Here is a 26701-nt window from a genome sequence, read left to right as displayed (position 1 = left end):
AGATTAAGGTATACTTTAAGGAGAACGAAACAGAGGAGGTGTCGATAGCTACAGTTTGGGAAAGTCACAAGGTATTTATAAGAGGAATCTTGATTGCGGCAGGAGCAAGGAAGAAAAAGGAAAGAAGAGAGAGGGTCAGTGGGCTCCTAAAAGAAATACTGGACTTGGAGCAGATCCACAAGAAGAAAATAACAAAAGATACGAGACAGAAGTTATTGGATAAAAAAGATGAGTTAGAGAGGTTGATGGAAGAGGAGAGGAGAAGAGTATACAACAGGGTATTAAACGAGAGATATAGATGGGGAGATAGACCAGGAAAATATCTAATGAGAGCTTTGAATAAAAAGAAAATTAGGAACTATATAGAAAAGATAAAAAGTCCTAAGGGGGAGTTGGTCCACTCAACTAAAGAGATTATTAAAGAGTTTACGGAGTATTACAGAAAGTTATATAATATTAGCCCCCAAGGTTCTCTAAAAGAAGCTCAAGAGGGAATTAATGAAAAAAAAGATGATATATTTAAAAAATGCGGGTTTACCAAAACTAAGTGAAGCACAGTTGAACTCCTTAGACGTAGAAATTTCCCAGGAAGAAATTAAAACAGCATTAAGAAGCACGGGGGGGGGGGGGGGAGCCTTTACTATATGTGTTGTCACTCGAACCTCTGTTGTCAATAATAAGGAACAGTGGAGCGGTAAAGGGAATTCAGATAGCAACTATAGAACATAGAGTAGCGGCCTTTGCGGACGACTTATTGTTCTATGTGGGGAATCCCCGAATAACTCTCCCAAATATAATGAAGATTCTGAAGGAGTACGGTGAACTATCAAATTTAAAAATTAATCCAACGTAAACAGAGATCTTGAATATTAATATATCAAAGAATGAAAAAGAAAAACTACAAAAAGAGAGATAAAATATCTAGGAATAAAACTCACTGCCTCATTTAAACATTTGTATAGATTAAACTATATCTCTTTGATAAACGAGATCAGGGAAGATTTAAAAATACTAGAAGGAGGTAACCCATCCTGGATATGACGTATAAACCTAGTTAAAATGGTAATTATGCCTAAAATACTGTATAGATTTCAAATGGTACCAATTAAAATCCCAGAGGCCTTCTTTAAGATAATGAAAAAAATGTTAAGATACATATGGAAGAATAAAAAACCTAGAATAGCATATGAAACATTGAGTAGGACTAAAGAGAAAGGGGGATTGGGTCTGCCAGATGTCAAGAGATATTATAGAGCAGTGGTCTTAGCAAGAATATATGACTGGACATTCAACCATAAGGGGAAAAGCTGGGTAACAATTGAAAATGACCTTAGTGGTATTAGATTGAGTCAGATGATATGGGTTCCAGCACAGTTTAGAAGAATTAAAGAAAGCACAAGTATCTACACCTTAAATGTTTTAAGTGTATGGGACAATTTACACAAAAACATGAAATGGGAATTTAATTCTATACTAATGCCTCTCACAAACACTGAGTACTTTCCCCCGGGAAAGGATAAGATATCAGGGAGATGGTTTAGAAAGGAGGATACCCAACTGAGAGATGTTTTGGTGGAGGGGGAATTGAGATCACTTAAAGATTTAATAGAGAAGAAGGGAGATATCTTTATTAGAATAGATGAGTGGAAATATCATCAATTGAAAAGTTTTATTGGAAATCTCCCGAAACCCCTGAGATTAAAACAGGAGTGGAATATGTTTGAAAGGTTGTTAGAAACACGAAGGGATGGGAAGCACGGTATATCAAAAGTTTATAGAATACTCACAGAATTAGACACAAACACAAAGTTAATGTTTATAACAAAATGGGAAAGGGATATGGGAGTTGGGTTTGATGAGGACAAACAGAGAAAGATGTTTAGACTGATACACGAGAATGTTGGTATGAGAGAGGCTGAGATTAATTATAAGTGTGTGACACGATGGCACATTACACCGAGTGTAGAGCACAAAATGAATGGGGAAAATTCAAAAATGTGTTGGAGAGGATGTGGAGAGATAGGCACGGTGTTTCACATATGGTGGGAATGTCCGAAAATCCAGGTCTTTTGGAAGAAAATAGTCAAATTGACTGAAGAAATAACTGAAATTGACATAGGGTTAGACCCAACGACGTGCCTCCTACAGAATGTGGAGACAACTGTAAATAAATATAAAGACTCAGGTGTATGGTACTTCTTAAATGCGGCGAAAAGGTTGATACCCAAGTTTTGGCAGAGATCTGAGGTACCGAAGGAGGAAGACTGGATCAATAGAGTAACCCAGATAGGTAGAATGGAAAGATCATACCATATGCAGGAAGATAGGATGGGAGTTTATTATATGAGATGGGAAAAGTGGAAAAGAGCAGGATTGAAAGAGAAATATAGGAAACTATGAACTAGGATGTTAGCTAAAAATTAATAAGCCTCGAGAGATTAGAATGGACTAGAGTCTGCAGAGGGGGAGGAGGGGTGGGAAGGGGGGATGGTGGGATGGGAAAGAAAAGAGTTTTTTAGAAGGGGAAATGTAGAAATATTATAAATGTCTATTTATATGTGAATTGTTTCCCTTTATGGGTATTTGTATTAACATGAAAAATTTAATAAATATTTAAATTAAAAAAAACAAAACAAAGGCCAGTAGGTGTTTCTTCACCTGTACAAAAATGGGGCACCCCTTATTTGTGAAGAGGACTTCCTTACTGACCTGGAGTACTTGAAGTCCAGTCCTTCTTATGGAACTGGGACTTCTGACTGCTCTCTCTTTCATCCTTTTCTTTAGGGGTAAGAGTGTGGTTTTGGCAACAGTCACCTTCTGGATGATGGCATCCAAGGTCAGTCCAAACAAGCACTCGGCTTCTAAGGGTAGCTTCGTAAGTTGTTTCTTGTAAAGAAGTTAAGGCGACTAGCACTTGAGCTATGGGATCCTTCTTACAGTATGTGGATGAACATGGTGTCCAACTTGGAAATTGTCAAATGGAGTCTTCTAAGGCATCTCTTGAGAAATTCAAGGCTCTCGGAAAATCTTCCTGGGTCTGATTCTCTGAAACAAAGCTTAAACTTTAAGAACTTGAGAAACTTCCAATGCATTTACCACCAGCTACAGAGCTGCTCCCACCAGAGAAATGGTTGTCTTAAAGATGACCTCCAGCCTCTTGTCCGTGGTGTCTTTAAAGACCAGGACCTCATCCTCAGGGCGCATCAGGGTCTTATTCAAGTAGGAAATGGGTTAATAGCCAAAGAACCCCAATTCATATAGAACTATTCCACCATGGGGTAGTGCTGAATGAGCCACTCAGATGGTAAGAACACCTCTTCCAGGTGACCCCAATTGGCATACATCACCTCCTTCAAATGCAGATGAACATAAACAGATTTGAGATTTTTTGGCAGCAGTAGGACTCCATTGCAGTCACTTTAGAAGAGGACTACTCAGACCTTGCTGTGTTTGCTCAGTGCCTGCCAGGAAGCCAATCATGGTCTTCTGCATAAGAGACAGCTCTGATCTTTCGGTTCATCCAAAGAGCATTCCTGATCCTCAACAACTTCCTTCTGTTTATCCAGAGGATGTTCCTTCAATACCTCATTTCCCTGTGAAGGACCGGGTGGGGAGGAGGGGGGTAGAGAGTACCCAAGGTTGCATCCCAGGCATTATGGGAAAGCTGGCCATGCAAATCAGAAATGGCTGCTGAAAATTCCTTCCTGAACATAAAGAAGTCAGAAGATTTTGCCTCTTATACAGTGTAAATACAATATAAGGTGAGGGATCTGAAACTACTTTGGCCCTTAGGGGAGCCATTACAGGGTGAACTATGCAGGGGATTCTCCATAACTGATAGAGGGAATTGGGAGTTCCACTCGCCCACCTCTATCTGCACAGTGCCATGGGTTGCTAAGGGTAATAGGCCTATGCTGATGAGTGTCTGCCAAAGCCAGACACCAATTTAGCATCACTTGCAGAGGCAGCAGTGAGTGGAGTAGTTGCTGCCAAGGGCTGATGTGCTGGAGCTGTGCAGAAGCACTGCCGATCACACGTCAGGATGGTGCCCACCCATGCACAGATATGTTTCACTTCAGTGACAGAGTAGTGGCTACCATGCACACACAATACCAGCTGCTCCAAGCACACTAGGGAGGAAACAATGGTTCCACATAAGACACTGCTCTATAGCTGCAGGGCCAGAGACCCAATCTTCACCTCTTATAATGGATTACCCCACAGGGCCTTCAGGGATAGCATTTTGACAGTGAGGTCACCAGATTCCAGGTACCTTTAGATTGCTGCCTGCAGGATACAGTGACAAACGGGAACTATAAAGGTCATCCCTGCTCTTGCGTGTGGGGTCCAAGTACCCCAGGTCCAAGACCAATGCAAATGAAATCCTGTCCCTTCCCCAGGACTAACACTCACAAAGAGAATCTTCAGAGAGACTTTAAAGGCACATGCCTCACCTAAGCAAAAAACTAAGATTTATGTGAGCATGGAAGAGGTTATGCCTGAATGGGAAATCCTGCCTATTTGTGGCCAGTATCCATTCACCTGACGGTCAGAGCATACCATAAGTAGTCATAAATATGATGACACCTTGTTTCCTGTGATGCAAGATTTAAATAAAATTGAGTTTTAGCAATCAGTGGCATATTTCCTTTATATTCAGAAGTGTTACATCTCCTTATCTCATCCTTCAGGCCAGCTATCACGTACCTGATAGCAGAGCTTGACATGAGGAAAGCCTCTCTTACACCTCTGACTCGGTGACCCTGGTAGTGTAGACAGGAGGTGCAGGAGTACAGTGTGGCTTGAATGCCTGTAAGTCTTGCTAGCAGTAGAGGGGGTGTCCACGCTGTGCATGTGAAGTTGTCAAAAGACTCCAATAAGCAGGCAGGCAGCTGGTAGCGGGTACCGGTGACATTGGGCAGAGTAGCAGAGTCAGGCAGGCTAGATCATACACAGACAGAACGGATCACCTATAGGGCACATTCAGGAGTGTGGTCAGGAAACTAGTTAGGTCTGGAAAGATCAGTGAAGCAGTAGCCAATGGAGCAAACAGAAGCAGAGGTCAGAGGACAAGCCGAGGTCAGTGTAGGCAGACTTCAGAGAGTAGTCAAGACAAGCCCGGTCAGCAACTTGAGTCAGGATACAGAATCACAGGATACACAGGAGGCTAAACACAAAGCAACACTGATCCTGAGCACTGGTCCTGTTTAAAGCCAGCAGCTCACAAGTGCATGTGAGCACTGGTGCGTACGGGTATGCACATGCGCATTAGCATGTGCCCAATTCCTGCTAGCACAAGAGGAAACCTGTATTAGCTTGTGCGCAAAAGTCCATCCGGAGGAGCCATCTCGTCTATTGGCAAGCCTTTCCTGAAACCAGCTATAGAAAGTGATGCAGACCTGAGAAATATTGAAGAGACTGGCGTTAAGGTATACTTGTCATTCCATGGCAAGAACCGTTTGGCTTTATTGTGCCAAACATTAGGCGTGGTTGAGTCTGATCAGCCAGGACTGCCTAATGCTGAATTACTGAATGTTTGGTTTTTTTTTTTTGTTTTTTTCTTTTTACACTTACATGCTGGTTATACTTGTATAGCTGAAACAAACAAAGAAAGGAAAAAAAAGCCCACTATAGTTGCACTTTCAGTAATGGCATTGCAGTTACTTTTATGAAAAATTTAATTCTCCCTGATTAATATTTTTAATTTAAAATTCAGGTTTTAATGAAAGATATTGCAACACCTATACCTGCTGAAGAGGTCAAGAAGGTTATTAGAAGATGCCTTGAAAAAGCTGCTCTGATCAATTACACCCGACTTACAGAATATGCCAAAATTGAAGGTTAGATATTTATATAATGTTAATCTGATTTCCCTTAAGAATAAATGTTTTTTTATTATTTATTTAGCGATACTGTATATATTATTTCTATTTTATTTAGCGATACTGTATATAATATTTCTATATCACATACATACAACATATCAAAGCTTATACCAAAAAGATTGATCCATAACTTAGTTTGGCTTTATTTAACCACCTCAACACTGAAAACTTACACCTCCTTCATGTTCAAGCCAATTTTCAGCTTTCTGCGCTGTCATATTTTTTAATGACAATTACTCATGCAACACTGTTGCCAAATGAAATTTGTATTGTTTTTTGAGACAGATAGAGCTTTCTCTTGGTGGTATTTAATCACCACTATCAAAATATAACAATCCGCTCAATCACAAATAGTGAATAATATATATTGCCAAAATTATTATTACATGCAAAAAAAAATTAATTTAAAAGGATGCTCTGCTAAACAATAAACAGAGTAGTGTAGCACAACCAAATAAAACAATGATATAGAATACGGTAAATAAATTGTCCATCTATTCTCCAAGTGATAAATGTCCCAAAAATTCCAAATCATGCGAAATGCTATTTTACATCTTTGTGTAAACACACCATTAGTGCTTCAACCACCACCACACAAATTGGCCACTCACCTCAGTTTAATGACTACAGCGCTAACAATAAGTCATACATGCTTTCCCTTTAAAAGTGAGACTGTTTATCCAATTAACGTTTTCTTCCACTTGTAACCTCTCCTATGATATCATGTGTAATATCATGCAAAAATACAAGACAGCCCATACTGTACACTGCAAATAAATTTCTTTACTGCTGAAAATGGTTAAAACTAACAAGATATAGCAAAAGTGCAAGTAAAAAGCATATACAGGTTTGCAACAACTCTCCAAGATGACCATGGGATGATGTTATGTGCGTAGCTCCTCAGCCTACACACGTTATGTAATGGGTGGGACTTCCTCAGTAGACATGGAGCCGACGACATACCTGCAATTTAAGATCTCCCTACCAAAAATAGGGTAACGTGGTACACACCCATAAAGACCGGAATAACAACTGTGACCCTACCAGCACCATGGCAACAACCGCACCACACAGGAAGCGGAATGTTAAACCAGAAAAAGAGGGAAAACAGGCTTTAACCAACTACATACAAACTGATTAAATAATTGTCTAGTGGCCATCTTAAAGAATACAATATAATATAACAATATAAAAATAATATAATTTAATAAATACTAAAAATATGTAAACAATTGTATTAAAATTATATACAAAATGAAATTATGATCAAATACATTCGAGGGATTTCATGTTTACCGATCACTGATGAAACAATTTAGGTCAAACTCTACGTTATGACCTTTAGGGGAAAGTACTTGAGTCTCATAGATCCAAAAAAACTCTCTACAGCTCAGGCTCCTGATGTAGTTTCCACCCCTCTAATTCTTTTCTACCTTTTCTATACCCCAAAATTGTAAACGGCTAGGATCTTTATTCTGAACCTCTTTAACCACCTCCCGCCCGCCATATAGTCTAAAGACGGGCGCAAGGTGGCTCTCTCGTTCTATGAGGACGTCATATGACGTCCTCCCATTCTCACTGCGCATGCGCGGCTCAGGGAGCACGCAGTGATCGGCGGTGCGCTGTGTCCCTCGGACACAGCGGATCACCGATCTATGGAAAGAGCCGAAGATGTCGGCTCGGTTATGTGATCAGCTGTGTCCAATCACAGCTGATCACATTTAAACAGGGAAATGCCGGTTATCGACATTTCTCTCCTCACGAGCTGTCACGTTGACAGCTCGAGAGGAGAGCCGGTAATTGGCATTCCGCGGAGGGGACATGTACACTGATCATCAGGGCACTGATGATCAGTGTGCCCTGATGATCAGTGTGGCCCCAGAAGTGCCACCTGTCAGTGTCCATTAGTGCCAGCTGCCAGTGCTGAACAGTGCCACTTGCCAGTGCCACATCAATGCCACATATTAGTGCCTAACAGTGCACATCAGTGCCACATATCAGTGCCCATCTGAGCTGCCTTTCAGTGTCACCCATCAGTGCCACCTATCAATGCCAATCAGTGCCACCTATCAGTGCCAGTCAGTGCCGCCTATCAGTGTGCATCAGTACCACCTATCAGTGCCCGTCAATGCCTCCTAACAGTGCCAGTCAGTGCCGCCTATCAGTGCCATATATCAGTGCTGCCTATCAGTGCCATATATCAGTGCTGCCTTTCAGTGCCCATCAGTGATGCCTGTCAATGCCTCCTCATCAGTGCCCATCATTGCCACCTATCAGTGTCCATCACTGCAGCCTCATTAGTGCACATCAGTGAAGGAGAAAAATCACTTATTTACAAAATTTTACAACAAAAACTAAGCAAAAACATTTTTTTCTCAAAATTTTCAGTGGTTTTTGGTTTAAGAAAAAATTTAAAAAAACCCAGAGGTGATTAAATACCACCAAAATAAAGCTCTATCTGTCACAAAAAATGATAAAAATTTCATATGGGTACAGTGTTGCATGACCGCGCAATTGTCATTCAAATTGTGACAGCGCTGGGAGCTTGAAATTGGCCTGGGCAGGAAGGGGGTATAAGTGCCCTTTTGGCAAGTGGTTAAAATGTTTAGCAACGCTATGATTTTTTTCTTTCTCCTTTTTTAATATTATTGATATGCTCCCTTAGCCCAACTTGAAGCTGTTTAGAGGTTATACCCACATACTGAATTTTACATGGACATTCTAACATAACTGAACCCCTGTGAATAACAAGTGATAAAATCCTTGATGTTATATTCCTCCCTGTTGATGTAGCAAATAATTCCTTCCGTGGCATGTCTACAGGCATTACATTTCCCACACCTATAGAATCCGACGAAAGTGGGACAAACATTGGTCTGTCTCTTAATGGGGGGGGTCAAGTACTCTGGGGGGCTAACTTATATCTCAATGCTGGAACTTTCTTATTAATTAACCTTGGATATAAAGGTATAATAGAACTAAAAACTTTATGATTCAATACGATGTTCCTATATTTCTTAGTGATCTTTTTTATTGCCTCAAATTGTACATTATAATCAAGCATTATACTAAATTCGTGCCCCTCTCCTCTCAACCTTTGACCCAACTCATTAATTAAACTATTTTTTTCCATTCCTCTAACTTTCTGTATCTCTTCCTCTATTAATGACCCAGTGTATCCTTTCTGTCTATATCTGGATGCTAATACCTCAGACTGCTGTAAAAATTCTATTTCTGATGAGCAGTTATGTCACAATCTAATAAACTGCCCTCTAGGTATATTGCAAAGCCAAGCCTCATGATGACAACTATCTAATGAAATATAAGTGTTACGGTCTGTAGGTTTAAAATTGTTCCTAGTTTTAATCAGCCAATTATCCTTATAATTCTCCAAATCTAAATATAATATTCTGATTATTATTATCTAGAAAATTCATAAAAGATTCTAAAGATTCCATATCCCCATTCCAGACCATAAATAGGTCATCTATAAACCTTTTGTAACATAGGAGTTGCGAGGGGCAATTGGAAAATACTGTTTCGTCCTTCCATTGAACCATAAATATATTGGCTACAAACTGAATGCCCATCGCCACCCCAGTGATTTGCAAGAAATATCTGAAATCATAGCAGAAATAATTATGTGATAAACAAAACTCCAGAAACTGGAGTAAATACTTTTGTACTGCCGACATATTTAACCACATGCCACCCAGCCACTGTATAAATATGGCGGCAGGGCGGCACGGCTGGGCAAAACCACGTTTTAAAACGTGTTTTGTAAACAGGTAGGGGGCGCGCGGCCACCCTACCTGTCCCGCCAATCACAGCTGCGGATGTCAGTCGCCGGGTCACAGCCGGTCGTTACCGGCTATGTCCCGGCGATCGGCAGCAATCGCTGACAGAGAGCACAGCTGCAGTAGCTGTGCTTTCTGTCAGTTCCCTGACAGCTCCAGGACATGCTGAACGGGTCAGAATAGTTTCTCACTCCCGATCAGCGGTGTTCCCTGCAGTACACACCCCCACCCCCTAGTAAAACACTCCCCTCACACAGTTAACCCTTTCCCTGAAAAATAAACTTAACCCCTTCCTCCCCAGTGCCATTAGTACAGTGTCAGTGTTTTTTTTTTTTTGCACTGATCACTGTATTGGTGTCACTGGGGATGTCAGTGACCCCAAGTCAGTACCCCCCAATGTCAGAATGTCCTCCGCAGTCCCGCTATAAGTCGCTGATCGCCGCCATAAGTCGCTGATCGCCATCATTATTAGTATAAAAAAAACCTAAATATCCCAGTATCTTTCTCGCCATTTGTAAACGCTATAACTTTCACGTAGGCCTGGTCATAAAGGGGGGTAAATCCTCTGGAGGTCAAGTGGTTAAAGCCCATTTAACTGATTTAACTGCATCCTCATGACTAATAGTAGTATATAAGTAGCTTATATCAGCTGTCACTAATATGCTTGTATCGAGTATTGGTAAGGATTCAAGAATTTGGTATCTTTCAAATATGCAATTGTTGCTGCAGCCACTGGTTGCAAATAATAATCGATGTATTGTCCCAACCTAGTGGTAACAGACTCAATTCCATTAACAATGGGCCTCCTGGGGGGGGGGGTGTCTTCTGCATTCTTATGCATTTTTGACAAGAAATAAGTAGGTGTTCTACAGGCAATAGGGTCCAAATATAGTGCCTCTTTCTTATTAAGAATTCTTTTTTTCTCACCTTGTTTGATACGTTTATTCAATTTAGCTTTATATTCATGAACAGGGTCTTTATTTAACACTCGATAAAGCTAAATTGCATAAACTTCTCAAAAAAGGCGAGAGAACCACATTAGCTCCACCCTATAGCAGAATTACTGCTACAGGACAGGCTCCCTGTGCAAAATTACGTATATATATGTGGTTCATGCTTTCGCCGTGATCGTGGGCCAGGGGCGCACATGCCAGCCAACCCAGCGGTGCCGTGATTCGGTGCCTGACCGATCAGTCAGCAGATTCAGGCCAGTGATGTTCAGGAAATAATGCAATCTTCTCTCCCTGGGCATATTCCATTCCAAAGAGAGAACAAAACAGATATATGTGAGCAAAATCACTACACACACACAGTAAAAGCACTGATAGATCACATTTATCCCCCTGATTGCCCTCCAGTTAACCCCTTCACTGCCCTGTCAATAGTGTCATTAGGGTCATCACTGATTGCAGGCCGGAGGCGCACACGCCAGCCACCCCAGCGGTGCCGTGATTCAGTACCAGATTCAGGCCAGTGATGGTCAGGAAATTATGCAATCTTCTCTCCCCGGACATATTCTGTTCCAAAGAGAGGAGAAAACAGATATATCTGAGTAAAATCACCACACACACACACACACACACTAAAAGCACTCATAGGACACATTTAACCCCTGATTGCCCCCAGTTAACCCCTTCACTGTCCTGTCACCAGTGTCATTAGTACCTGCCAGCACCTACGTTTAGCCCCTTCGCTTACTCCCCCTTTTCCCCCAGCAAGTGCAGTGTCAGTAGATCACTGTCACTTGATACACTGCACACAAAACCGCAGTGTTAGCAGAATCAGGCCTGATCTCTGCTAGCATTTGCATGTAAATTTTTTGTAGTGGTTCAAGCAGTCCCTGACAGCCAAGTGCTCTATTTCACGTGAGTCGCACTAGGTACCTATAAATTTAGTGGCCAAAATGTCAAACGAAAGGTACTCTAGTGAAGAGGCCTACAGGATTCTGATAGTGTCTGGCGAGAGCGAAGGGGAAGCCTCACTGACAAAATCTGCCTCAGAATACAAACCTATAGACAGCAGTGGCACCCTGACAGATAGCTCAGATGATGGAGTAGAGGTCCCTGTTGAGGTCAGGCATCCCTGACCCCGATCCCAGGTTGCTTAGGTGGTACAATTGCATGATGATTCTAATATACAGCAGAGTGCCAGTACTAGTGCCGCTCTACCTTTTGGTGAACTGTCGAGCACCAGCAGCTTAGTACATCCTGATTTTATACATACCAGCACTGCAGTATCACCTGGTGATGTGGCGAGTCCCATAAGTGCAGTACAAGATGGTGCGGTGGCTAGCACAAGTAGTGTTCCACAGCCACCAAGAATTCTCACTCAGGCCCGTAGAGCTCATAGTGTCCTTACGGATGTGCTTGCAAATCCTGATTGGCAGCCCACAAATTCTGCAGCACCCGTACTTCCCCCATTCACTGCCCAGCCTGGAATTCAGGTGGAAACAGTAAATTAAACTACTCCCCTTGATTTTTTTAGAGCTGTTTTTCACAGAAGATCTGTATGCATTGATTATGGATCAAAGCAATTTATATGCACAACAATTTATCACTGCCAATCCAGATTCAAACCTTGCCAGACCATGTGCATGGAAACCTATTACAGTTTCCAAATTTAAAGTTTTTTGGGGCCTAACCCTCAACATGGGCATTACTAAAAAAAAATTAATTGCTGTTGTATTGGTCCACAGACACGATTCATCATATGCCCATGTTCTCTGCTGCCATGGCCAGGCATAGATATGAGAATATAATGCGATTTACGCATTTCAACAACAATACACTGTGTCGTCCTTGGGGTGACCCTGAATTTGACCGGCTCCACAAAATTCGGCTCCTCGTAAATCATTTTAACCACAAATTTTCAGATGTGTAAACTCCCCAGCAAAACATCTGTGTTGATGAGCCCCTCATTAGTTTTTCTGTCCGCCTTGCCCTTCAAACAATTTCTCCCCAGCAAGCGTGCCAGATATAGGGTGAAAAAGACCTGTGAGATGGCAATAGGCTATACATGTAATTTTTGGATTTACGAGGGAAAAGATAGTCACGTGTAGCCCCCTGGATACCCAGCAGTGGCAAGATAGTTTGGGACTTGGTGTCACCCTTTTTCCATATGAGGTGCCACTTATACTCGGACAATGTTTATTCAAGTGTGTCACTAATTAGACATTTGTACAATCTTGGAATTGGCGCCGTGGCCGCAGCTGCAGGCATCATCCTGGTGTCGATATTTTCAGCTAGCGATCAGCTTTAATGTAAAAGCTGACCTAGTTGCTAATTAGCTGCAGGATTGCTTTTACAAGCAGCGGGAGAAGATGCCCCCTTGCCTTCCACGGCTTTCTTGGGCGGTCCCTTGCCATCGGGGGATCCTGAAAATGCAGCCAGTGCTTCTGCCAGCTGACCATAGAGCTGATTGGAAACCGGAATGGCGCCAATCCTCTCTATAGTCTAAGAAATCAGAAGCTATGAGCATTTCATCACTTCAGTTTCGTAGGATATAAACAGCACCATTTTTTAATTGGAAAGCATCGGATCACACCGATCTTGGTGAGATCAAATGATGTAAGGGCAGGTGAGGTATCTAAAGTCTAATAGACCCCAGATTTCTCAGAAAAGAATACCTGTCAATGCTTATTGCAGTCACTGGATATTTACATTCCCTGTGATAATAGTAAAAGTGATCAGAAAAAAAATAAAATGAAAGGGACAATGTAAAAATATTTTAAAAAATCAACCCCCCTGCGCACTCGACTGCTTGTGCAAGTGCTGAGCCGTAGCCTGTAAAGTCTTTTTAAAGCATCGCCTATGAATATTAAAAATATATGCATTTTGTTGCCTTTGCACGGGACGTATGCAGTTTAAAGCATGTCATGTTTGGTATCTATTTACTCAACATACCATCATCTTTTATATTTTACCGAACAATTGGCCAATATATTGTGTTTTTGTGCATTAAAAGTAAAAATGTTTTTTTGTTAAATGTACATTTGAAAAATCGCTGCGCTAGTACTATGTAACATAAAAAATTGCAGCACCAACCATTTTATTAACCAGGGTGTCCGCTTTAAAAATGTGTGTGGGGGTTCAAAGTAATTTCCTAGCAAAAAATACTGATTTCTTTCATGTGAACAAAAAGTGTCAGAAAAAGCTTGGTCTTTAGGTGGTTAGACGTGAGTGATGTGTGGCATAAACTTCTAATGCTGGGCATAAAATGCCCTCACCCCCCACCCCAAATGACCCTTTTTTGGAAAATAGACACCCAAACTATTTGCTGAGAGGCATGTTGATTCAATAGAAGAATTTATTTTTTTTTACCACAAGTTTGGAAAATTACAAAAATAGTTTTTGTTTTTTTTTAACAAAGTTGTCACTTAAATTATATATTGCTCACATATGCCATTGGTATATTTGGAATTACTAGTGGCTCTGAGGAAGAGGGAGCTATCCCTCGAATCACGTCAGCCATCTATGGGTCTTCTCGAGGTTTTGGTGTTGACCTGGTTTGTGAGTATATTTTGGTGTATCTATTAAAGTTTTATACTCAAGTAATGCACTAACCTGGTGCACCCTTTCTTCCATTGTTTTTGCAGTTTACATTTGGGTTCTCCCCCGACCCTTAGAGGGCAGAAAGGCCTGTGCGGGAGATAGATGCCTAAAGACCTGTACTGTTTACATCATCCCACAACTTTTGAGCACAGGGGACTTTCTCTGTTTTTTCCTTTGTTGTATTATATGGAATTAATCCCCAAAATACATTCTGCTGCTTCTCTCGAGTATGGGGATACCATATGTGAGAGACTTTTTGGCACTCTAGCCACGTACAGGACCCCAAAATCCAAAAGCTCTTTGGAATGTCTACTTTCCAAAAAAAAGGTCATGGGGGAGGGGGGGGGTCTTCTATCCTGGCATTTCAGCGCCTCCGAAAATGTGATAGGTGGTGAGGAGGTGAATTTACGCACCATCAGTCTCTGAAAGGGGTCTTTGGATTTTGGGCTCCTGTATGTGGCTAGGCTCCCAAAAAGTCTTACACATGTGGTATTCCCATAATCAGGAGAAGTAGCAGAATATATTTTGGGCTGTAATTCCAAATATACCCAAGGCATATACCATTTAAATAACAACTTTGTGTAAAAAAAAAAAAAAAAAAACTTTTGCAAAAACAAATACAAAAAAAAAAACAATTTTCCATTGACTCAACATGCCTCTCAGCAGATAGCTTAGGAGGCTGGCCATACATTCTACAATTCTCTTGAGAATTTTGCTTTTGATTTACCAAAAACCATATAATACGAGGTCAAACCTAAACAACACTTTCAATTGTATCCAATTAGGCAAGCCCTTGTATTACATAGTTGGTAAATCTAAAGGAAATTGGGCAGAAATTGGACAGAAAATTGTATAGTGTATGGCCAGCCTTAGGGTGTCTACTTTCCGAAAAAGGGTAATTTATGGGTGTTTGTACTGCCCTGGCATTTTAGCACCTCAAGAAAGGCAGTCAGAAAGTTAAAGCTGTGTGAATTCCAGTATCTATACCATAGTTTGTAGATGCTATAACTTTCACACAAACCAATTAATATACAGTGGATATAAAAAGTCTACACTCCCCTGTTAAAATGTCAGGTTTCTGTAATGTAAAAAAATAAATAATTTCAGAACTTTTTCCACCTTTAATGTGACCTATAAACTGTACAACTCATTTGAAAAACAAACTGAAATCTTTTAGGTGGGGGAGGGGAGTAAACATAAAAAACTAAAATAATGCGGTTGCATAAGTGTGCACACCCTCTTATAACTGGGGATGTACCTGTGTTCAGAATTAAGCAATCACATTCAATATCATGTTAAATAGGACTCAGTACACACTTTTCATCATTTAAAGTGCCTCTGATTAACCCCAAATAAAGTTCAGCTGTTCTAGTAGGTCTTTCCTGACATTTTCTTAGTCACATCCTACAGCAAAACCCATGGTCCACAGAGAGCTTCCAAAGCATCAGTGGCATCTCATTGTTAAAAGATATCAGGAGAAGGGTACAAAATAATTTCCAAGGCATTAGATATACCCTGGAACACAGTGAAGACTGTGAAGTCATCATCATGTGGAGAAATTATGACGCAACAGTGACATTACCAAGAACTGGACATCCCTCCAAAATTTATGAAAAAGACCAGAAGAAAACTGGTCTGGGAGGCTGCCAAGAGGCCTACAGCAACATTAAAGGAGCTTCAGGAATATCTGGAAAAGACTGGCTGTGTGGTACATGTGACAACAATCTCCTGTATTCTTCATATGTCTGGGCTATGGGGTAGAGTGGCAAGATGAAAACTTTTTCTTATGAAGAAAAATATCCAAGCCTGGCTAAATTTTGCAAAAACACATCTGACGTCTCCCAAAAGCATGTGGGAAAATATCTTATGGTCTGATGAAAACAAGGTTGAACTTTTTAGCCAGAATTCCAAAAGATATGTTTGGTGCAAAAACAACACTGCACATCACTAAAAGAACACCATACCCAAAGTGAAGCATGGTGGTGGCAGCATTATAACAGTTCCAAATACTAGTCCATATTGGCACAAAACCTTCAGGCTTCTGCTAGAAAGCTGAAGATGAAGAGGAACTTCATCTTTCAGCATCACAAAAACCCAAAGCATACATTCAAATCAACAAAGGAATGGCTTCACCAGAAGAAGATTAAAGGTTTGGAATGGCCCAACAAGAGCCTGGACCTGCATACAAAACATAAGAATGTTAGGCCTTGGGATCCACCTAACATTGTACAACTGTTTTATATGTCACCAAACCTTAATAAACTCAATTGAAACTGAAAAATGCCAGCATAGTACAAATACACCCCAAATGACCCATTTTGAAAAGTAGACAGCACTAGGGATTTATAAAGAGGCATGGTGATTTTTTTGAAGTTATAATTTTTTCCCCACAATTCTTTGGAAAATGAAAAAATTTAAATGTTTTTTTTTTTTCACAAAATTTTAAAAAGTTATTTCTCACACGACGTAGACACACTTGCAATTACACCCCAAAACACATTCTGCCAAGTATAGGAAAATACATTCTGCTACTCCTCCTGAGTATGTGGAATACCACATGTGTGAGACTTTTTCACAGCCTAACCACATAGAGAAGCTCAAAATCCAAGACGCACCTTTGGGCTTTCAAGGAGCATAAACTACATATCTAATTTCCTGACTACCCATCACATTTTTTGAAGGCCCTGGAGCACCAGGACCAGAAACACCCAAAAAAGTACCGCATTTTGGAAAGCAAACACCTCCACGTATTTTTTATGATGCAGAATGAGTCTTTTGAACATGTAATTTTTTTAACCAGGTTTGTGGAGAAAAGTGAAAACAAACACACAACTTTACACAAAGTTGTCAATTTATATAATATTGTAACACACAGCATGGACAAACAAAGAAATAGACCCCAAAATACATTTGATTACTCCTCCTGAGTATGGCGATATCTTGTGTGAGACTTTTTCACAGCCTAGCCACATAGAGAGGCCCAACATCCAAGGAGAACCTTCAGGGATTGTAGGGGCATAAGTCCAATTTCCTGACTACCTATCACATTTTTAGAGGTCCTGGAGCACCCAGACAGTGGAAACACCCACAAAGCGACCACATTTTGATAAGCAAACACTCAAGTTTATTTTCTTTGAGACGTAATGAATCTTTTGAACATGACAATTTTTTTGCCACGTTTTTGTAAATGTGAAAAGATATTTCTAACACACAGCTTAGGCATACTTAGAATGACACCTCAAAACACATTCTGCTACTCCCCCCAAGTATGGCAATACCATATATGGGGCATCAACAGATATTGACTGTCTACTAGGAACAGTGACAGATGTTGATGTTGCAATGGGACACTATTGCAGATGTTATTGTGCAGTGGGGCACTCTGACAGGTGTTGATGGGCACTGCTACACTGTGACAGATGGAACACTGTTACTGTGACAGATGTTGATGTTCATTGGTATACTGTGACATATGTTGATGGGACACTGGTACACTGTGACAGATGATGCTTGGTGCACTGGTGACAGATGGCTTCACTGTTCTTTTTTTAAATTAGCGATTTTGTTGCTTAAAAATGTAGTACATTTGTATACTTGTATGTAGTATATTTGTATAAGGCAAGCAATATTACTTTGACTCCTAGCATTGAATATTCTGATTTTAAAAGTATTATGTCATGATAGAAATATGGCAACTACCAATGGCTACTAATTATCACATTATTTGCTTCTAGCTTTGCCACTTAGTGAGTGACTGACACAGAACACATACTTGGTCCAATGCTGCACCTGTCCCCCACTGACTTTAAGACCAAGAACTGAGCGACCAGACAACGCTGATTGCTCAGCTCTCAATCTTCACACAGCAGGATGCAGAGAGCAGGTGACTGTCCATCACTGGCTCTCTGCTCTGTCCCTCCAGCACTCACTGGAGCACCTGGCTGTGGAGGGGGAGGGAGTGGCTGGGTCAGGCTGTCAGCAGCTCACTGAGAGGCCGAGCCAGCTGCTAGGCCAGGCATCTGGGTGGATCCTGACCATATGGTCGGGATCTTTTCAGAGCCTAGACCGGCTCTGTGACATTAGCCAACAGGCTTTAGCCCTCTGTCAGCTGATAACTGGTTACATGAGTGCATAACAAGCTGCAAATGCTTTGATTGGATGCTTTGTTTAGATTCCTGCTCTTGTTAAAAATAATGCCTTCAAAGTTAATGGCACTTATTTGTTGAGTTTTTTTTTTTTTTATCTATACCTTCATCATGGAAAGGAACAGATTGCGCTTTTTGTTAACATTCAAACACATTTAATTTGATGTAAAAGCCCAGCTCCAGGCTTTTGAACCTTACCTGGGCCATTTTGTGCAGTGTGCGCATGCTGCCCAGCTTGTGGTGCGAGAAGGCCACTGGGCATAGCACACACACATCTTGGCTGTTGTACTTTGTAGGAATAGCCTACCCACTTACGCTGCTGTAGTGGTGGTGCACTAAATACGTGCAGGGGAACCATCTTCGATCTGCCTTGTTCTATGTCAGGCACCAAACAGGTTGGATGCACAATATGCAGCCCCATATACAGCAGCACAGGCCACAGCAGGACCTTAGGCTTCCAGGTGGTGAGACACTGAGAGGCCACTCCTTCCACTAACTCATAGTGCAACAGACCAGCTCTGATGCAGCATCTAGTTTGATTCATATCTTCTAAAACTCCTTCCTCAGGACCTTCATTTCAAAAGAGGAAATTTTTGCTGCTTTTACCATGTTACTAGAACAACTGGCATACATCCTCAAGGATTTGTAGTGGAATGGCCACAAACAGTATAGGTCTCTGTCACCACAAGAGCTACCTTGTGAATTTCCCCTCCTACTCCTTCTGGGGTTAGAGGAGGAATCAGGGTCCAAGGATGCCTTTGATATGCAATGTTCTTCAGTGGATGACACTCGAGCCTCCAGCATTTCCCAGATGCAAAGGTCCACAGTGAATTTGCTCATGAAAAAATGGTGCATAAAATATCTGACACTGTCCCTGCCAGAGCCTTGGGAACCTAAGCTCGCAGGGTTAGGCCAGATCTCTTCTGATGAATCCTCACACTGAGGAGGATCTGTATGAGGACTGGGCATATCTAGATAAAGTGCTTGCACAACATTACCAGAAAAAAGACAGCTTCTGCAAGAAATGAGTGGCCCCAGTACTGGACCCTGCTATGTCTTGCTTAAATAAAAGTAGTATGTAGCCCATTCTGGGCCTAAAGGACTTGATTGGGCTTCTGCATGTTCAAAAGTTCTGTATGGAATATATGCATTTGGTGATTGCCTGTTTTCATCAGCAGAACATGCTGGCCTTGATGGATGTTGCTATGGATGCATACTGCCATATCCCCCCTTTTTTTTTTTGCCTCATCAGCGTTATCTGCATTTTGCAGTGGGTGAGCAGCATTTAGAGTTTGTACCTTTTTGGCCTGTCCACGGTCATGAAGGCCCCAATGTTGTCACTCTTGGGAGCCCAGAGGATCCCCATTCTGAGGTATTTGGATGACCTGCTCCTGTGGGAAGTCCTAGAAAACTTTTGTCAAGTCCTTATTCTACAGTCACTACTGGAACCATCCTACAACCTATAAAATATGGGTCTTGTCCTGGACACAACCCTGGTAAGCGGGTTCCTTCCCCTTCTGGTCCATGGCACAGGAATTACATTCTCAGGAGGGTCCCTGTATTTGCATGTGCATGAGAGTGTTGGATTTGGGATGCTTGGATATGGGATTGCTTTTGGACATACCAATGGTCTAAGGATTAACTCTCGTGTCCTATGCTGAAAGTTTGAGAAAATGTGATTTTAGACTTACCTGTAAAAGCTCTTTCTTTGAATACATCACAAGACATGTTCTCTTTTGTTTCACTCTGATATTTATTGCTGACAATTCTAAGGCAACACTGGGATTGGGTGGGTTTATATACGTCTGAATCAAACTTTGCTGTTTGCCATTGTCTAATCACTTAGAGGTGGCGCATAACCCAATGGTCTAAGAATTAGCGCTCCTTTGTCTTGTGATTTACTCCAAAGAAAGGGATTTTGCAGGTAGGTCAACTTGCTTTCTTTTTTTTCCATTTGTTAAATGTAATGCACAGTTTAATTTGTATTTTCATTAGAAACTGGAGTTTTCTTATATCTCATTCTCCCCACACATTCACTTTTTCATCTGATCTTTGCAAAAAATGTTACTGATATCCATATTTAAATGTGTTTCCACTGCAGATCTTGACAACAGAGTTTATAGGCTGTGCTTTTCCCAACCCTTTGTTTTTGTTTTTTTTTGGGGGGGGGGGGGGTTGTCCCAAAAGAAGTATTGTTGTATAGATGTAGTTACCAGACTATTTTTCTTGCTTATCTTTTTACTCTTTATTGTCAGGGAGTGGGTTGGAGTCATAGCATAGCAACATCAATGTAGACTGTGTTTGCAAGCAGCATGAGGCATATTAGCCAGCTCTAGAGATGCAACCTTTCTGAGGAGGGTCTGCAGGTTTTGGCCACCTTTATTTGGTTCACTTGCCATCTCGGACCCCTATGCAGGAATAGGAGGTTGCAGAGCATGTAGAGCAAGACAGGTGGCCTCCCTCAGGTCTATTACTGTTTCCTGACTTTCAGCATTATTTGGTCTCATAGAGCCTCTGATGTAATTTATAGGCTTATTGCCAGTTTTTGCCATATGGCTTGTGAAAATAAATGCTTCTTTGGGCACTCTAATTTTTCCGATGTGAAGACATGCAGTAGACAGATCTGGCCCAGTAGGAGTTCCAACTTCTCTTGGTAATAATAATGCTCTCCCAGGGAGGTAAGAGGACCAACTTCTAAATCCTGTCTCCTTTTGTGTTTTGTTTTAAGAGAGACTAATAAAGTATGCTTGTGTGGGCACAGGAGGGCATATGTAATGTCTGACACATGTAATATAAATAAAGTGTGCTATTCCATTAAAAAGCAAGTTGTCTTAAAACCTAAATGAAGAAAATGTGATATCTGCTTTGTAAAATGTTCTTACTTGCACAGAAAAATACCTTTTTCTAAATACATGGAAGAGAGTGCACAATAATCTCGATTTACAGTATGATACAGATATGTATGTTGCTTTGCAAGCCTTAGATAAGTGGCACGGTTAATTTTATGTCTCTGAATGTACTGCCTTTTGGGAATAAATGCCATAAAAGACAGACAACCCTGGCAGGGTGAACGCTATGATAGGCACAACAAATATGTCTAAATGGAGCTCCTTCCTTTGCTTATGCTTGAACAGACCTTGTTTCCTCTGATGCATTGCCTACTACCTTTTGCTTGTGCTTCTTGACTCACGTTAATTTGGCAGCTACAACTTTGTGCCATGTCTAACATCATGCACCTTTGATTTCCCATCTGCAAAAGCTTATGCAAGGAACCTGATGAATTCTAAAGTGCTGGAGACAATCGCAACTTGCCAATCAACATTACAGACTTAGTTGATAGGTAACAGTTGACATTTCATATCCAAAAGTTCCACAACTGGATACTGACATGCGCATTTCTTACCATATTCGGTTAAATTGCAAGGTTATTAGAAACTGAGCTAATATATTAATGGAATTGATAAAATCATATGCGCTTTAATATTGCCAAAGGGAGCAGATGGTATTAACTCTTTAGTATACCTGGAAAGCATCTTTCTAAGCGAGTTCTGCTTGAGTCTTTCTAATTTCTATTTGTTCTGGAAGAGGCTTACCTTATCACCAAATGCCACCCTCTGATTGATAACACTGCTGAGTACTAGGAACGAGCTTCAGGTTTAGGTCAAACCCAGTCTGTTATTGATTTTGGTGAGCAGCTAAATGCCCACCCAAGCCCTTGGCCAGGGATCACAGCAGCGTTATTGACCAAATATGTTCATGTTTGATGACCTCCCATGTTACCTCTGGCCGGTTTGTTAACATACAGCTGGCTGGGGATCTGTCATTTGTGATGGGATTAGCATCCAGGAAGCATTATGTGGTGGGCCAGCATCGCCAGGGTGCAGTTCATTGTGATTGATGCTGGATCTACATTATTATTATATTATACAGGATTTATATAGCCCGACAGTTTGCACAGCGCTATGCAACATGTACATGAATGATGTAATTGATGCTAGGTTAATGTTGTGGGATATTATTTATATATATATATATATATATATATATATATATATATATATATATATAGAATTTTTTTTTTCTTCAAAAATTGGAATCCCTAAGATGCATTTTTGGGATCATTCCGGATGGACACTTGAAATACTGTACTTATTGTGTGAATAATCCCTGTCCCATACAGATGTAATTTCGGACAATGCTATAGGTGGATTTCTTGATCTCTTCTGCATTTACCACATAGAGAATTATCTAGAGCACCCATCTTAACCGCTTAAGGACCGCCCACAGTACATTTACTAGTATAGGCTGGCCCCTGTGCGCTGGATCACGTGTATATATACATGATTCTGCATTAACGGGTAGGGGGCGCACTCGTGAGCGCCCTACCCACACCACCAATTGCAGCCCCGGGAGTCAATCACCGGGTCCCGGTTGGTGAGTACCGGCGATCACCGACAGGAAGGAGGGCTGCATTGTTTACCAACAGCCCTTCTCCCTGTCTGTTTGGGCACACTGCTCTGGATGGCTAAGCGGAGCCATCCAGAGCAGTGTGCTTACAGTGAAGCACACCCCCTCGCCCCCTAGTAAAACACTCCAATCACACAGTTAACCTTTTGATTGCCCCTCATGTTAACCCATTCCTGCCCAGTGCCATTACTACAGTGTTAGTGCTTTTTTTAGTAGCACTGATCACTGTATTGGTGTCACTGGATGTCATTGACACCAAGTCAGGTCCCCCCAGTGTCAGAATGCCCGCTGCAGTCCCGCTATAAGTCACTGGTCGCCGCCATTATTAGTATAAAAAAAAAATTCCAGTATCTATACCGCCATTTGTAAACACTATAACTTTCACGTAAACCAATTAATTTACACATATTGGGATGTTTGTTTTAGCAAAGACATGTCGCAGAATACATTTTGGCCTAAATTTATGACGAAATTTGATTTTTACACTTTTTTACTGGACGTTTAATAGCAAAAATTCCAAAATATTGTTTTTTTTAATCAAAATGGTCAGTCTTTTTTTTTTTAATAGCGCAAAAATAAAAAATGATCAAATACCACTGAAAGAAAGCTCAATTAGTGGGAAAAAAACCCATAAATTTCATTTGGGTGCAGCGTTGCATGACCGCGCAATTGTCAGTTAAAGTAATGCAGCACTGTAACCGCTTCTTAACTGCTTCCTGACTGCCCTGTAGCAGAAATACTGCTACAGGGTGGCACAGGTGCACAAAATCATGTGTATATATATATGTGGTTTGCGCTCCCTGTGGCTTTCACGCCCCTCCCAGATTGTTTCAGATTGCCTGTCAGTACACCAAGAATCACATTTAACCCCTTGATTGCCAGGGACATGCTCATATACAATAAACCTCCATTGCTAGTATAGTGTCTGAATGGATTAATATCTTTGATCAGATCAGCACTATACCAGCGTTCACATTAGTATAGTGTCCCAAAAAACACAGCATTGGCGGGATCAGCCCCGGCACCTGCCAACACCTGCATTTAGCCCCTACACTTACCCCCCCCTTCTCCCCCAGCAAGTGCAGTGTCAGTAGGTCACTGTCACTTGATACATTGCACACAAAACCACAGTGTTGGCAGAATCATGTCTGATCTCTGCTAGTACTTGCCAGTAAATTTTGATGATTCTCATATGCAGCAGAGTGCCAGTACTAGTGCCGCTCTACATTTTGGTGAACTGGCGAGCACCAGCGGCCTAGTACTTCCTGGTCTTTCACATACCAGTACTGCAGTATCACTTGGTGATGTGGCAAGTACCATAAGTGCAGTACAAGCTGCTGTGGTGGCGAGCGCAAGTATTGTCCCACAACCACCAAGAATTCGCACACAGGCCCATAGAGCCCCTAGTATTCAAATGGATGTGTTTGCAAATCCCGATTGGCAGCCCACAAATTCTGCAGCACGTGTACTTTCCCCATTCACAGCCCAACCTGGAATTCAGGTGGAAACAGCAAATTAAAACAACTCCCCTTGATTTTTTGGAGCTGTTTTTCACGGAAGATCTGTATGCATTGATTGTGGATCAAAGCAATTTATATTCACAATAATTTATCGCCGCCAACACAAATTCAAACCTTGCCAGACCATTCGCATGGAAACCCATTACGGTTTCCGAAATTAAAATTTTTTTGGGCCTAACCCTCAACATGGGCATTACTAAAAGAAATGAATTGTGGTTGTATTGGTCCACAGACCCGATTCATCATATGCCCGTTTTCTGTGCTGCCATGGCCAGGCATAGATATGAGAGTATAATGTGTCTTATGCATTTCAACGACAATACACTCTGTCATCCTCAACCACAAATTTGCAGATGTCTATACTCCACAGCAAAAAAAAATCTGCATTGATGAGTCCCTCATTAATTTTTCTGGTCGCCTTGCATTCAAACAATTTCTCCCCAGCAAGCGTGCAAGACATGGAATCAAGATGTATAAGACCTGTAGGAGGGCAACAGGCTATACATGTAAGTTTCGGATTTACAAGGGAAAAGATAGTCACGTGGAACCCCCCGGATGCCCAGACTACATGGGGAGTTGAGGTAAGATAGTTTGGGACTTGGTGTCATCCTTTTCCCATATGGGGTACCACTTATACATGAACAAGCGTGCCATTATTTAGACATTTGTACAGTCTTGGAATTGGCGCATGTGGTACCGTGCAACCTAATGTGTGCCCACCATTAGAAGTGGGTGGATGCAGGGCGGTATATTCTAATGGTGGGCATACATACACTTTTTATGGCAGAGATTTCTTTTCTTTTTTTCATTCAGCCCACAGGCTGCATACAAAAAAAAAAGAACATAGTATATATAACCAACAAGGACCAGCAACGTACTGGTACATCACTGGACTTTGAATGGTTATACCAGGATGACAGCTGCAGGCATCATCCTGGTATCATTGTTTTCATCTGGCGATCGGCTTTCCTGTAAAAGCAATCCTAGTGGTTAATTATCTGCAGGATTGCTTTTACAAGCAGCGGGAGACTATGCCCCCTCCCTCCCCCGCTGCCTACCACGGCCTTCCCGGGGCAGTCCCGTGCCATCGGGGGAACCTGAGAATGCAGCCGGTGTTTCTGCTGACCACAGAGCTGATTGGAGATCGGAATGGTGCCAATCATCTCTATAGTCTAAGAAATCGGAAGCTTCGAGCATTTCATCACTTCAGTTTCCCAGGACATAAACAGCGCCATTTGTAAATTGGGAAATCATCTGATCACACCCATCTTGGTGAGATTAGATCATGTAAGGGCAGAGGATATATCTAGAGTCTGATAGACCCCAGATTTCTCAAAAAAGAATATATGACAATGCTCATTGAAGTTATAGGTGATATTTTCATTCCCCCTCCCGCTCCTGTGCCAGTATGTAAACAGCGGTGGCACCAGGCATGTAAGGTATCACCGTGAACGTCAGATCAAGGGCAGTATTTCTAGCACTAGACCTCCTCTGTGAATCTAAAATGGTAGCTTGTAAAGGCTTTTAAAGTGCTGACTATGGATATTAAAAATGTATGCAGTTTGCCATCATTGGACGGGGCATGCGTATTTTTAAAGCATGTCATATTTGGTATCAATTTACTCTGCATACCATCATATTTTATATGGTACCAAATAATTGGAATGTTTTTTCAAAACATTTCAATTTGAAAAATCGCTACTCGAGTACTATGTGACATAAAAAAATTGCAGCACCCACCATTATATTCACTAGGGTGTCTGCTTTAAAAAAATATATGTTGGGGGGTTCAAAGTAATTTCCTAGTAAAAAATATAGATTTTTTTCATGTGAGCAAAAAGTGTCAGGAAAGGCTTGGTCTTCAGGTGGTTAGAAGAGTGAATGATGTGTTGCATAAACTTCTAATGCTGGGCATAAAACTCCCCCACCCCCCAAAATGACCCCTTTTTGGAACGTATACACCCCAAAATATTTGCTGAGAGGCATGTTGAGTCAATAGAAGAATTTATTTTTTTACCACAAGTTTTTTGAAAATGACAAAAAATATTTTTTTTTTCACAAAATCATCACTTAAATGATTTATTGCTCACACATGTCATGGGTATATGTGAAATTACTCCCCAAAATACATTCTGCTAAGTCTTCTGAGTATGGTGGTACCACATGTGAGAGACTCATGGAAGCAGAAGAATACATTTTGGACTAAATTTATGATGAAATTTGAGTTTTCTGGATATATTTTATGACAAAAATGAGAAAATAGAGGTTTTTTTAAAAAAAAAAATTTTTTCAAAACTTTGTTTATCCACCTCCCACCCGCCATATAGTAATATGACA

General features: G+C 41.2%; 1 protein-coding gene across 6 annotated transcripts in view; it reads left to right on the top strand.

Annotated features, from left to right (window-relative positions):
- Window positions 1-26701, top strand: part of CADPS2 (calcium dependent secretion activator 2) — a 694049-nt gene that overhangs the window by 342882 nt on the left and 324466 nt on the right. For all 6 annotated transcript variants that reach the window (XM_089672135.1, XM_089672134.1, XM_089672133.1 and 3 more), the window contains exon 16: window positions 5717-5840. In XM_089672135.1, the coding sequence (XP_089528261.1) occupies window positions 5717-5840 (124 nt within the window). The remainder of the gene's footprint in view (window positions 1-5716; window positions 5841-26701) is intronic.

Source organism: Staurois parvus, unplaced genomic scaffold, assembly GCF_062004578.1.
Source record: "Staurois parvus isolate SC_StPar_1 unplaced genomic scaffold, SC_StPar_1.0 ptg000120l, whole genome shotgun sequence".
In the NCBI taxonomy this organism is placed as follows: domain Eukaryota; kingdom Metazoa; phylum Chordata; class Amphibia; order Anura; family Ranidae; genus Staurois; species Staurois parvus.
Note: the sequence above shows the minus strand (reverse complement) of the source record. Positions and strands in the feature narration are given on the sequence as shown.